Source organism: Phyllostomus discolor, chromosome 14 (genome assembly GCF_004126475.2).
Source record: "Phyllostomus discolor isolate MPI-MPIP mPhyDis1 chromosome 14, mPhyDis1.pri.v3, whole genome shotgun sequence".
Classification (NCBI taxonomy): Eukaryota; Metazoa; Chordata; class Mammalia; order Chiroptera; family Phyllostomidae; genus Phyllostomus; species Phyllostomus discolor.
The window spans coordinates 32,536,063-32,551,140 of NC_040916.2; the positions used below are offsets into that span (position 1 = coordinate 32,536,063).

The 15,078-nt window shown below is 45.5% G+C and overlaps 1 protein-coding gene across 1 annotated transcript in view; it reads right to left on the minus strand.

The window, feature by feature from the left end:
• The window catches only part of OLFM3 (olfactomedin 3), a 153,582-nt gene extending 139,442 nt beyond the window's left edge, over positions 1 to 14,140 (minus strand). Inside the window, exon 1 of the mRNA XM_028502885.2 lies at positions 13,674 to 14,140. Coding sequence (XP_028358686.1) covers positions 13,674 to 13,742 — 69 coding nt within the window. The 5' untranslated portion in view covers positions 13,743 to 14,140. The remainder of the gene's footprint in view (positions 1 to 13,673) is intronic.
• Between the last annotated feature and the right edge of the window lie 938 nt (positions 14,141 to 15,078).

Genomic DNA, 15,078 nt, shown 5'->3' on the forward strand with positions numbered 1-15,078 from the left:
CCTTTGAAAGAAAAGCCATGCTGTCCCTTTTCCTCCACCGGATTCAGTAATACGTGTGAACGTCTCATTTTCATTCATAAAGACCTGGACCCCACGAGCCGGGGTCCGCATCACTGCATCATCAACCCATTGGTTGGCTGTCTTTCGCACCCAGACCAGAACTACGGCATCGGCTTTCTTGTGTGTCCGGCTTGCTGACTGCACATCTGGGGAATATCGGCCTTGATAATCACATGAGCCAATCTCCTAAAATAAAGCCTTTTATGTATGACACATGATACGAGGGGGAACCCCAAAATCCTGACATTTATTTATAAAAACTTTTGTACTTATTCTTAGATGTTTAAACTTCAGTCCCCTTCTAAGTACTCTCCATCTGATGCAATACACATATTGAGACTTTTCTACTGCTCAAAACAGTTTTAGAAGGCGTCGATTTTGATGCCTTTTAAGTGCTTCTGCCGTTTTTTGTTTCACCTCTTGACTTCAGCAAAACATTTCCCTCTGAGGGCTTTTTTCCTCCAGGGAAACCAAAAAAAGTTACTTGGGGTGAGATTGGGTGAACTGGAAGGGTGGGGCATGGGGGTCATACCATTTTTGCTCAGAAACTGCTGAACACTCAGTGCAGTGTGGTCATGAGTGCTTGTAAATCACCCATCATGAAATGGGCAAATGTGATGAAAGTATCTTCACAAAAAATTCACTGAAGCTGAACGCATCCTCTCACAACACCACCAGCTGGTCCACCGACCCAGCTGGGTCCCTAGAACACTCACCAAGTGGGGGAAGCCTGTACTACAAGGGGCCTGCACTCCAGAAGATGATTCCATTTTTTTGGTCCCCCCTCACATATAGGATATGACATGCATATATTTAGAACATGTACATCCAATTGGTTTTGTTTCTCTGAAGAACTCGGACTAATAACAACTGCATTGTATTTTGTTTACTTATTTGGGGATTAAGGTCATTGAAGTCCAGAAACATTTCTGAGCCAGGGGCAGGTCAAGTCTTGAACCCTTTCGGTAAACCTTTCCTTAGCATTTCAAGACCACCAATAGCTCTCTTTGTTTTTTGCCTGCATCGGCTTCTCCAGTCTCCTGTATCATTAACAATACAAGGACTCGAGTCACATGGAAAAGCTATTTGATGTCCCTGTGACGTCATGCAGGCTGCTGCCTTTTAATGGAACACCCCTTCTTCCCATCACTGCCTAGTGGATTGTCCTCTAAGCCTCACCTCCCCTGAGAAATGTTCTTTATGCCCCATCAGCTGGGGGTGGCCATTGCCAATTCTGTACTTGTCTCCTAGACTGGACACCCCTGTCGACGTATCACACAGCACTGCAGGGATTAGTACACCCGTATGGGTCTTCCAGGAGAAAGCACTAAGGGCTTTTGAGAGTAATAACTATACCTCTTAAAAAGTTATTTTATCCCCACCTCCTAGAATAGTGCCAGACATGAGTATTTGTTGAAAAATGATCGCTACATGAATGTCAATAAACTACTCCATTGCCTGATAATGGCGATCATTGAGAATCGTCCCTTTTTGGACTAATAATTTTCTTCACATTGCAAGTCATTGTAAAGCTAAGAACAAACTTCAGTTATTTAAAATTAAATCAGGAAACTCAACAATACAATCTTATTTCCCTCTTCGGCACAGGAGAGGGGGTGGCGCCTATTTCATGGAGAGCCACTAAGCCACCGCTGTGTCTGACGGTGGCTCTATCACGCCCTGGCTCTCTAAACAAAATTGCTTTCATCCGCCGACGTGCCAGTGCCTTTGATGGATCAGACTTGACTGATGAGGAAGAGGGAGCCATCATCGTCATTTTACTGAGTAAATCAAAGCAGCCAATTTATTTGTATTTTCACTGTGTATTACAAGTCCAGTATAAAACGTTGACATCAAGTGCTTTTGAAAGCCTAATGCCGGCAAAGAAATGCAACGACAACCATTGAATTCTCAGATGGGGGGTGAGACTCTCCGGGTAGACTCTACCTGACAAAAACAAGAGGAACCACATTGTGTCTTGTAATTTTCAACTCAAGAACACCATAACCCATCGTGTAATTCAATTAAAATCATGTGAAATCTAATTAGTCTTCTTTAATAAGCACTTTTTTATCATTTCTATTTTACCAACTTTATAATTGTTAAACCTCACTGCAATTTCCATGTATGGTCTAGTAAATCTTAATCTTTAAAATCTTAAAATCTTAATAACATCTTAATCATTTACAGGCTGTAAATGATTTGGCTGACTTCCATTTTGCACTTGTTTACATGTTAATTATCATCATCTGGACTAATGGTTTTCTTTTGCTGCTGTAACAAATGACCATCAGCTCAGTGGTTTAGAGCCACACAAGTTTCTCACTCCCCATTTAGTACTCTGTCCACAGCCCTGAGCTTTCCAGTTTCCTCGTGATCACAGAATTCGCTCTGATTGGCTATGGTTTCTCTCTTTCCTTACCTTCACTTTATATGTTAACTACATATTAATTAGGTTGAGCCCAAAAGCAATGATTACATACAAACGGACAATGCAGTCATGCTTCCATGCCTTCTCCATGTGCAAAATTAAGACACAAGTCAAGAAAGGAAGAGGGACTTATTGATGCTTCTATGCCATTCCCTTCCTTCTGTTTCTTCTTGGTGAGAGACATTAAAGATTAGCTGAACTCAATTAGAGACCTTGTTCTGAAAGTGAGTGCCCAGGGTTAGTAACAGAAAGGTAACTCGTCCCAGAGTAATGAATACAGTGTGTGTGTGTGTGTGTGTGTGTGTTGGTAGGGGGAATAGACTTCTCTGGAAATGCTTACACACACTGCCAAGTGTATGTCTCGTCTCTCAAGACTTCAGTCCGTCCCTGATATGCGAGCCCTTATCTCCCCTCAACCCTTAGATTTTAACCATACTTGAAGGTGTTCGCCTCCCTGCTACACTTACATTAACTTATAATTTCACCATTTCTTTTTTTAAAGTTCATAGAATCTTTTACTTTTCCTTATTTATTTATTTTATAGGGAGGGAAGGAGGGAGGGAAGGGGGGAGGGGGGAAGAGAGAGAGAGAGAGAGGGAGAGAGAGAGAGAGAGAGAAAGCAAGAGAGATTGAGAGAAACATCAATGTGTGGTTGCTGGGGGCCATGGCCTGCAACCCAGGCATGTGCCCTGACTGGGAATTGAACCTGCGACACTTTGGTTCACAGCCCGCGCTCAATCCACTGAGCTACGCCAGCCAGGGCTTAATTTCACCATTTCTTCAAGTATTCTTCCACTTCTACTTTAGGACAAATAGGTGGACCTGGACTGTTTCCTTGCTTTGACTGACAGGGGGCGGGGTTGTGACGCTTCGCCACCAATGAGAGACACTCTGAGTAAATGTATTCCACCCCCTTGATTCCTTGCTCCCAACTGCCTCATGCCCAGTGCCGAGTCCCTACATGACAAGAGCTACCCGTTTGGCACGAGCTTCAAACTCTCCACACATCCATACATCCGCCGCTGCCCATCCCCGGAGGGCTGTAAGGTCGATGCCAATCAAACCAGAGTCATTTTATTCTCTGACCTTGTCTGGCATTCAACTTGTTGTCAAGAGTGGAATATATCTGTAGCGTGGTATAAATAATAAATGATAAACCTAATAAAAAGTCTTTAGTGGGTCTTGAGCCACAGAATATTTCAGTTTGTTTAGCACTACAGTGATCCGTAATAAGATGTAGTCATCATGCCACACAATACAGGTAGGTGCAGAAATACCCACCGTCGGTGCTCATTCGGGTAGACAATGCCCCGGCAGCTGTAGACACGAATCGTTCCCAGAAGGGATGGCGTCTTTCTAAGGCAATATTTCAGCGGCGACACCGGGGTGCCGGCGCATCAACGTTTCCCACGCCGATGCTGTCTCTGAAGCAGTCCTGACATCTGGAATTGCTCCCTGTGGTCACGCTCTTTCATCACCGTGGGATAATGCTCCTTAATCACCTCCAACTTGGTTTGAAAAATAAAAAGAATTGTCTATTCCATTTATGCCCTCCCTCTAGGGTTATCTGGATAGCCGTTGACTCGTGCCGTTGAAACGATGTTATCGCTGACATTTCTTTTCAGAGCATCTTACGCTACAACGTTAAGTTGGAAATTTTTGAATTTCTGATTATGTTTAGACGTTATCATGTAGATAACTCTAACTTCACGACACCTGTGTTTGCTCTCAGTCACTGGACATTATTCTGTATGGTGGTGTGCCCATATGGTAATGCAGTACAGAGGTAGAACCAGTATTAGGTTTTTACGTGGCGATATAAGAATGTATAGTAAGAGAATGAATTCAACAGAACAGTTTGCAGCCTGAAAGAAATAACTCAGTCCCTCAAAACAGATGAATATAGACAATATACTAATGTTTCAAATAAGGCAAGATGTCACATCAACTAAAGGTTGTCAAAACCATAAGTGCACATTAATACGATATTCAGACTTACAAAGCTGTGCAAATAAAATGCACACAGACACAAAGCCAAACACAGGAGGACAGTATACTAACGTAGCCACAGAGCGTCATGAAACGCCGTACAGAATTCACAAGAGCAGGAAGGTTCCAGCATCCCAGAGAGTTACCCATGTCAGCACCAGAGCTCACGGTGGTGGGGTAAGATGCGAAATTCATCAGAAATTTAAGAAGACATAATCTCGTGGCATTCTTCAAGATAAAGGGCCTGACATAGGCCTTTTAAGTCCTTGACACCGAGGTTCTTAAAATCCGTCTCGCTTCCCTTCCCTCCCGATGTTGTCTGACAGGAACACGGACCAAAACCACAGCTTCCATTCACGCATCATTCAATTCAGGATTTTACATTTGTTAGGTGTTTTTGACTTGTTTATTTTCTTCATCTATTCCTCTGTTCGTCTGACATTATTTGTGAAAACTCTCGCCTGAACAGACACTGCGCTAGTTGCTGGGTAGGAGAGAATAAGATGATGACCAAGGCCCAGAAGAGCTTGCCCTCGGCTGCATGATAAGCCAGTAAGGGAGACACAACACACCACAAGAACTATCCAGTTGAAAACAATACAGGGATGAGTACAATACGAGTGAGTAGGCATAGAGTAAGTTGCAAGTTTGGGGGAGCAAGAAATCCAATTCCGTCTGCGCTCCTTGAACACCTGTTCGGTGTCAGACACAGTGCGTGGCTATAGTTATACATAGAACACGATTCCTTTCCTGGAGTTCTTAGTTTATCACGATCACCTCCTCGGGGGACGTGAGGAGCGTCAGGGAAGGATGTCTGGAAGGAGCGACACTGGAGTTGCATCGTAAAATGCAGGTACAATGCTGACGCATGGAGAGGAGGGAAGGGGTTTCCAGGCGGAGGCCGCGGCCTGAGCACAGCGTGCCTGCGCCCCTCCTTCTGAACTTGTTTCGTGCACCCGAGAGCTTGGCATGAGGAGGGCGGAAAGTATAGCCTCCTGATACACGCTCCATGACACCTCGTTTTAAAGCACAAAAGACAGGTGTCCTTAGAAGGCTCCATTTCTGATAGTCTCAAGAGCATTTTTGAGTATTTTTATCCGCAAAATGGTTGGCATTTCGATGGAGATGAACTTAAGCTATTCCTGTATCTTTGGGGGGTGCCAGCTGCCCCCCGCCCCCACCAGATTGTAGTGAGTAGCAAAAATAAGGTGAACCTGGCTCTAATGTGTGTGACCAGTGTTTTTAAAATAATACAGTTTTTGAACATTAGTTGTTCACGGGTAGGGTCTGTCCTAGATATTGTGTTGTACTCGCACCTATTGTTACCCTTCACGTTATTTGTGTGGGTTGAGCTCAGAAAAGAAAGAATCAATTCGTGAGGGGCTCAGGTGGACATACTTTTGGATAAGTGACCTTGGAAGAAATATTTGCTAGAGGCTATAAAGGGTCAGATCTTTCCAAGTCCTTTGCCGAACTCTCTTTTGAGAAGGGCAGGAAAACCAGTATAAGCAACAGACTGAGAATGAAATCCAAGAAAATTATGTTCACAAAAGTGGCCATTTCTCCATAATCACTGTGGTCCAAATGTTTGCGTCCCTCCCTGCCCTGAATTCATGTGTTCACTTCCTAGTCCTCTGTGTGACGGTGTTAGGAGGCGGGGCCTTTGGGAGGTGAATAAGTCAAGAGGGCGGAGCTCTCATGAATGAGATTAGTGCCCTTTTATATAAAAGATCCCCCAGAGCTTCCTAGTCCCTGCTGCTGTGTGAGGACGCCATGGTGAGAAGGCACCAGCTGTGAAGCAGGATGCAGGGTGCCTTGACCTTGGACTTCCCAGACTCCAGCACTATGGTCAGTAAACATCTGTTACTGATAAACTGTTCAGTCTGAAAGAACTAAGACAATGACCCTCTGCCTAAACACTTTTAGATTAATTTGAGAAAATCCCATTCGAAAGCGTCTTTCTTTAATATTTTTAAACCTTAGTGAGGACTGCAACCACATTATCACGGATATACTTTGGAGAGACACAAGAAGCTGGCACCCTGTGTGCTGGTCAAAAAAGTGGCTTAATGCATTGGTAGATTCTTTGTTCAGATACATCCCATCCATCCTACCTGTGGTCTGCTCTCCATGATTAATTGAAAATCTCTTTTCTTGATGTGGTTTGGCTCCAGCATTATGGAACCGGTTTTCATATATTTTTTTCTAACAAACTTGGAAGAGGTGCCTTTTTGGATATAAGTCTGATGTAAAATTTTATGGGGATGTGTTGAAACTGGAGCCCTGACCACAACTATGGGCTGGTGCTGCACGGCCTTGCTGATAATTTTATGGGACGTTTATCTGAAAGCTCAGAAGAAGCAAGATAGCATGACCTTCATGGGTGGTACACAATAGGCTTGAGGCTTGCTTGTAGGTGGCGTGATGTTGGTGGAATATTTCCATAGAACCTTATGCTTTAAAATGGATTCATATATGTTATATTAATATCATCAATCACTGTGTAAATTTCATTGCTATTCCATCTCTTCCATAGTTACTATAAAATGAGCTTCAGAGAGATTGCGTTACTTCCTGAAAACTGGCACAGTGAGGAGTTAGAAACAATCCTTATGGTTTCATGCCCACCTTCCCCTTTTACGCTGCCATTAGTCTAGAATGCAATGTTAAGGATTATATTTGAAAATTGCCATGCTAATGTTAGCTTCATAGATACATCCTTCAAGGTGTTTAACTGAGAAGTGGCATAGACTGAGGAGGCGGCTGACCAGCATCAGCACCATATTTTAGCTTGAAACCTGGGGTGCAGGGAGTGAGTGCTTAAATAGCTCTCGACGTCACCTTCACGTCTGAACACCACCCTGAGATAATCGGCTCACCTACATGAATACACTCCCCTCAGCTCGAACGCCCAGGCAATCCCAGGTCTCAGCTGAGCCTTCAAGATGGCCCTCTGCTTCTCTATCTCCTTTGTTAACTGCACAACTGCCTGTTTTTTAAAAGTAAAATAACACTTAAATAGTTAAGTAACTCAAATGCCAAGTCTTGTCTCCTATGCTGCAGCTTTCTCCTGCCTCGTTATTTCCCCTTCGTATGTACTGTTATTACAAAAAAAAATCGAGGGTTTTCTAGTAATTGCCAATCTAAAATCCTCCAGGAAGTTCCTCCTTGGGAAGGGTCAGCGATGAATGCGCTGGACCTTCTCCATACAGCCCTCCCCAATACCTCCCTCGTCTCTTCTGTACACCAGCAATTCCTCTTATATGAAAAGTAAGCCTTCATGCGAGATTTTTTCATCAAATAAAAGTCAGCGTCTGAAGCAAGACACATGTTGACTTTCAGATCCACTGGACTGATGAGAAATCCTGTCGGGGGAGCGAAGTCTGATGGGTGAACGGCGAGAAGGCTGGGGCCGTGACCCGTGAACGTGGGGGCAGGCGGGAGGGGAGGGTGACGAGGGGGAAGGAGATGAAGGCTTCATAGTATCACCTGGGCAGGCTGACGGCCACATCTCACAGAGTTTTATCATCGTACAAATCAGAGCCCACGAAAGAATTTGCAAGTTGTCAATACATGACCAAATGTTAAGAAGAGTATCATGGTCTGCTCGGGCTGCGATAACAAAATGCCCGAGACTGGGTGGCTCATACACAGATATTTACTTCTCACAATTCCAGGGGCTAGGCATTCCCAGATCAGTGTGCTGGCATGGTCAGGGCAGGGCCCTCTGCCAGGTGCCGGACTTCTCCTTGTGTCCTCACGCAGAGGGGAGGGTGAGCACGCTCCCTGGGGCCTCTTAGACAAAGGTGCTAGTCCCATCCTCGAGGGCTCCATCCTCAGCACCCGTCACCCCCAAAGGCCTCAAACCTCACTACGGTCACCTTGGACATCAGGGCCACATACGGACTGCGGGGGAGGGAGGGCGCACACCTGCAGACCATAGGAGAGTCAGTCATTCTAAAGCTGAGCCAGGAGTTCTAAGAACATGCAGACGCCTCCTTTTACAGGTGAGAGCACTGAGAACACGCCTGCCCCAGCCTCTTCCTTAGATATGTCACATATTGGCGGCAGCGCGGTCCTGAGAGGCCAGGGGCCCTGAGTCCCGCCCTCTGCGTTCCTCTGGTCTGCTCTCCCTCCCCACAGAGCACCGACCGATTGTCACAGTAGTCTTCTTCTTATTGAGTTTGTTGGGCTGGCGTTGGTTAATAAAATTATATAGGTTTCAGGTGTGCAACTCTATAGTCCAGCATCTGTACATGGTGCTGTGTGTTCACACCCCAAGTCAAGTCTCCTTCCATCACCATTTATGCCCCTTCAACCTCGTCTACCCCCTCCCCCACCCCCTTCCCTCTGGTCATCAGCAGGCTGTTGCTTGTATCTGGAGGGTTCCCCGCCCCCCCCCCCCCCCCCCCCCCCCCCGTAATCCCTTTCTTTACCTTTTCACCCAGCCCCCCCAGCCCCTCTGCTCCCCGGCCACTGTCAGACTGTCCTCTGACCCTATGAGTCTGTTTCTATGTTGTTTGCTCGTTTGAAGAGAATAGTTGCGAAATACAGGGCATGGTAATTTTATAAAAAAATAAAGGAAAGCAGTACAATTTTAACCTTTTCAAGCTGCCGACAGAAAGACTGAGAAAAGAATATTTTCTGCAAAATGAAAATGTAATTGGCTCCAGGAGGACGGGATACAAGGAGAGTAGAAAAGTCGTTGCTCTTTCAAAGCACCGGTGGGCTGCCTCGGACTTCGCACTCCCTGCCTTGCCGGGGCTCGCTGTGCGCGTCCGCAGGCCCTGGCCGCACGCCCTCGATCTACATCTGCTGCTGGAATGTGTGCGTGGGTCCTGCTGTAGGGAGGACGTCTCGGGTATCCCGTGGATACAGGAGAAGATAGATGGCTTAAGGTGTATGTTGAAGCAAAGTATACTGGCCTCGCCTATTTCTCTTCCTGTTTTTGCTTTTTCTCAGTGTCATTTAAAATCATAGGAATTTTATGATTTAAATGATTTAACCAATTTTTGTCTGAAAGTCACCTCTAGCCAATTGAAGTCTTTGATGACTTGCCTTCGCTATCCTAAAACACAAAGGCACTTATATGTGATGTACTGTGCTAAGAAACTTTTAGCAGGATAATTCTTGAAATTCATTTAGTCGCTGTCATGTTTACGTGGCTTGAAAGCAACTGTCTTGTTTAAGGCGAGTTCCAAGTGGCTGGGTTCCTTTGGACAGAAAGAGTCGTTTGGTGCGGATTACTGCTGAATCATTGTTACAGCTCAGGTCTGTGGTGTGAGCAGCACTGTGGTGATGATTCTTGAGTGTATTTCTAGGTAACAAGATAATGCTTTCTCCACCTGAGCCTGCTAGGACATTCTGCAATGCATTTATCACACAAGTATGACCTCTCGCAAGTGCACAGTCACTGTCATGTGTCACGGTGGCCACGCCACCTCTTTTAACTGTTACTCCAGTGTCTGACTCCAGGGTAAATGTTCTGCTCAAAACCTGCACCGTCTCCTGTTCATCCTCCTTTCTTCTTAACCCAGCAGTGCAGAACAGAGAAAGGCATGGTTTGGACCTGCAGCAATTGCTATTTTGTTATTATGTTCAAATAACGGTCTGCCGAAAATCTCGTGAAAGGAAAAGGTTCACTTTCGTACTATCAAGGTCATTACTGAACTCAGTTCCTTCCGTTTAGAAGCACAGAGATGCCCCCTAGCAGCCGCCCTCAGGAACTTCCTACGCAGAAAACGTCTTTTCTCTCTGAAACTGAGCCATGAGTGAATTTCTCCAAGCTTTCAGGTTTAAAAAAAAAACTTACTGAATGAGTGATGATTTGGCACATTGCCTCTACTTCAGACACCTCATTACAGATGAAATTAATTAATATCTCTTAAAATAGGTGAAGTGACACCCATGAGTTTTAAGTGAAACTGGAAACTTGTTAATAAGATTTTAATTAAGGAAACATAATTCTCCTAATTTTCCTGAGAGGAAAATTGATAATCTGTCTCTAGAAAAATACAAATAATGAGTTAGCAGTAAATTGCTTTCCTTTGCCAAAAGAGAATACTGATCTGGCTAATTTTATAATGTAGTAAATGAGAGAAAAGAAAGAAAGAATTACATGCCGAAAGTAAGTTCATCTTATTAATATAGAAGTTTGGGTTTTGTTTTTTTTTTTACAATTTAAAGATAAAACTGAGTTTCAAGTAACTTATCTTACCATAAGGTGGCGATACTTAAGTACTTTATCAAATGTCATAGGAGCTCTGTAAGTTTCAATCTCAGGAAAAATCATCATAAACATGAACATCACACAGCATTCTATGCAATGGAATCGGTGCTGTTGTTAGAAAGCCTTTTTGTTTTCAGGTAAATTATGATACCGTAGGCACTCTCTCAGACTTAGATTTACAATAGTTGGTGTATGTGGCAATCCGATACCTGAAAAAAATTGATTCAATTTGAAGAGCCCCCCTGTTTTGCCAGTGTTTCCACACGTGATTAGAAATATGCCCAGTGTAAACACACAGTGTGATAACATAGAAGACTACTTAAATGCATTAATTTTAACGTGTTATTATGAAATATAATATCAGTCCCAATGTGTTACTGTTCACGATCAGCTGTTTGAGATTGCTGTTCATTCAAGGGTCATCACTTAATTATTGTCTGTCCCAAAACTGTGTTCTCGTGTGGTAATCTATTATCGGATTTTTAATTTCAGCTTCACTAACCATAATTTACAGTATGAATGCTAATTTTACTAAGTAAACCCTCAAGTAGTTCATACAACAGTAACATTTGAGGAAATTCCTACTGTACAACCTAATGGACAATTGATCTGAGAACTGATCGGTGCCATCTGCGGTTGGGGGAGGGGTGGCAGACTCTGGGGATCAGCAGTAGTTTGCTGAAACATACAAAAGTAACTTTTATTTACTTCTAAAGCAACCTTTCGTCTCCGGGTCCCCAAACTTTTTACAGCATCGGAATCGCTTGCTATGAACACCTGAATGTCCTCTACAATGTCACATGGGGGGTGGGACAAAGGGCCGTCTTCTCTCCTCCACACACTGCGTGACAGTGCCCACAGCTGAGAAGGGGTGGTTTGCAAAGTTCACGCGTGTGCCCCCCTCCCTGACATGCCTGAGTTCTGTCACGCCAAACAGCCACAGCGAAGTCTCCGAGAAGTTTCAGATTGCTGGATACCCAGAGAAAGAAATGCATCAATCCCAGAAAAGATCATGCTACTAAAAGTGGGTCATTTATGTGGAGGACCTATCTCAATGTTCACCAGAAGCCCCTCTTTGATTACAGATCTTCAATCTGGGAAATACCAGAGTGCCAGAAGCGAAGAGATGTATGCATTAAACACAGCAGGAAACCACAACAATGCAGTTGTTCATAAAGTTCTACATTTTCTGAATGCATTTTGAAGAATGACAAAACTCATTGTAAGTCGAGAGATTTTTTTTCTGCAGTGACTCTGAGATCAGGTTTGGTTTTTTAAAATGTTTTACCAAGAATATTCCAAATGAAGTACATCATGGAGTTGGTTTAAAAGTTTTAACCAATGTAATATGATACAAGCGGTCGCAGAACACATACTATAGATCGACAGGCAAGAAGAAAACTGAGATTTAGAAAATAGAAAAATAAAAAACAACACTTTTTACCTTGATGTAAATGCTTTCAAGCTGTCCCTTAGTATGTAAAACGTCGCATTAAGATTACTAAGAGGGCATTCGCACGGAAGATTTCCGTGACAATGGCAACACACCCACAGCTTTAAAATAAAATGATTGTATTCCCCTCAGGCCTCTCGAAACATGAAAAGTGCACAGGAATCATTCGGAGTCTGTACGAGGTGATTCTAAGTTTTCACTGTGTACTGTATGAGGCCTACAAATACCCACTCAGCTACAGCATTAGACCACGCTTGGCTACACCTTAATTAGTTCTAGTCAATTATGAAAAGAAACTTAATTTCCCTCCACCGCAGAGATGATGCAAAGCTTTAAAAATATCCTCACAATATCCCAAAATACAGCTCTAAATGGTTTTGTAACACGGCATCATTTTGTCCTGCCGTGTCAGATCGATTGTTCTGGACCAGTGAAACAAGTAACAGCATTTCAAAAATTGTAACTCATACTCTTTTTACCAGACGCCTCATCTCTTATTCTGGATAATGAAGATTTTCTTACGATGCCAAAGCTCTCAAACGATCTCACTTTATCATCCAGACTTTTCTGACACACCGCTCAACACATTTCTCCTGATCTCCCTGCCTTTTTTTGCAAAAAAAAAAAAAAAAAAAAAAAAGAGCTCAGCGTGCACTCGAATGGCCGGGGCTGCTGGATGCTTCTCAGAGTTCGGCAGCTCCGAGACGCCCTCGCCTTCCCCTGGCCCTCCGGGTCCGACAGGGTTCTCACTTCCTGTTTCTTACCACGGCTAATGAGAACTTCCTCGGTGCCCCCTAATCTCCTTAATGAAAGGAAAGAAGCAAGAGAAACACAAGCCCCTTGCAGCCGCCTGCCTCCAGCCGCCTGCCTCCAGCCGCGGCGGAGAGGACGGCTCTGTCTCTCTGCCTCTCTGCCTCTCTGCCGTGTGTGTGCTCCCAGCACCATCCCCACTGTTTGGACACAGCCCGCAGCACGTCTGCCATGGGAGTATTCCTGACCAGGATCCACGGGCTTGGGGGGGGGGCGGTGGCGGGGCCCCGGGTGGGGGGGCGGTTAGGGAAGAAAAAAAGAAAACAAACAAACAGACAAACAAACAAAAAAACGCTCCTCTGCTTTCGACAAAGACACGGTTCGGCATCTCCCAATCCATGTTTACAAATGGCATTGTTTCCGCCGCGAACTCCTGTGCATTACCCGAGCGACTTCAGAAGAGCACACGAAGCCCTCGGACCCAGAAAGAGCCCCGATCCCCCGAGAGCCGCATTGCCCGCTGCCCAGGCACATTGCATTCGCTCCTGGTACCCCCCCCCCCCCCCACCTCGCACCCCCTCTCCAGGACTCTACCTTGAGGAGCTATTCCTCCGGTAGGTAGTTCACCTTGTTATCGCCAGGCAGTGCGAAAACGCCAGGCGTCTTTCGTGCCGTTTGGGGGGGTCTATTTATTTGCATTTTCGGTCGGTCTGTCTGCTCTTGCACCTTTATTGCAAACAAGAGTTAAGCCTGGCGCGTACCTTGGAAGGGTCTAATCCGGCAAGCAGAGACAGCAGCAGCAGATTGAGTAGGTTGGACGTCGCCTGCATCCTGATCCGGGTGTGTGTGCGCCCCCTCTTCACTCTCTTTTCCGCGGCCACTCCAGTGTCACTGCGGAGACCTTCCCCTCGCCGGCTGCACTTTCCGCCCGCCAGCCAGAGCGGCGAGGAGACGCGGGAGGCGGCGGCAGGAGCAGCAGCCGCGGCAGCCGCCCTGGGGGGCGATCATTCCGCAGGCATCTGCGAGCGAGCGGAGCGGGAGTCGGAGTGGCGGCGCGCTCCCGCGGGGTGGGCTGCAGCGGGCGCTGGCCGCGGTGCTGAAGCGCCTCCGCCCCGCGCGCCCCGCGCGCCCCGGCCCGCCCTCTCTCCCGCGGCGGCGGGGCCCCGTCCACCTCAAAAGTTTGGACCCGGGGAACGGAGACAGGGAGTGAGCGCTGCGAGAGGTGTGGAGACCTGGACAACGGATATGACATCACTACGGCTCCTGGGGGCTTGGGGGGGATATTTTGCGGGGAATTTGTTAACCAAACAAGGATCGACTCTCCAGCTCCCGTTCAGCCTTTGCTGGCAACGTGAGCTGCAGAGGAGGGAGAGTCGGCTAGATACAGGATCAGGGAACAGACAGCGCCTGGAACCTTCTGCTGTCATTGACAGAGGACTCGCTATCATATTTATTGCTTTAAACAAAGTTTGCAGGGCAGACTCTCAATGTGTATTTTCTGTCCAAGGCACAAAGTCTGTATCGCTGGTTTATCTGCACGTACGCACTGTCATTTTTGAATAGCCTATTGGAACCACCTATTTGGTTAATATTAATGCATATTGATCTACCTAGAGCTTTTGATCATCTGAAAATATTATGCATAAATACACGAGGAGGCTTTCTTTTTTTTCTTATACATGGGGTATTCCATTACTGACTCCCCGCCGATGAAATCTTTCCCTCTCACGCAGCCTAATGCCCAGAAATATAATTTCCCTGTCCATTTCACTCCTGTTGGTGCCTGAGGAAGAATTCAGTGATGGGTGGACAGTGGGGTGGGAAGGGATTACTCCATGCTTCCAAACACGCCTGCTCCTAAAGCTCAAGAAAAGAGGCAGAATAGCTGCTTCATCAGGGAAGAGAAAGAGCAAACAATGAACCCTCACACCCTGCATCATCTAACTCTTCTCAGGCCTCCTGATTTCTTGAATATGAAGAAGGTAAATGTTCTGTAAGGTAAAGAGGTGGGGAGGCGCTGGCAGCCACCTTGTAACCTCCCTGATGTGGACTTTTCTAGAAATGATACTTCGTAAGGATTCGAATATGTGACCTGAAGCTATGAACCTTGCTTCCACATCAAAAAGGTGATGAGTTGTTTGAGATATCAGTCACATACTGTGTGTA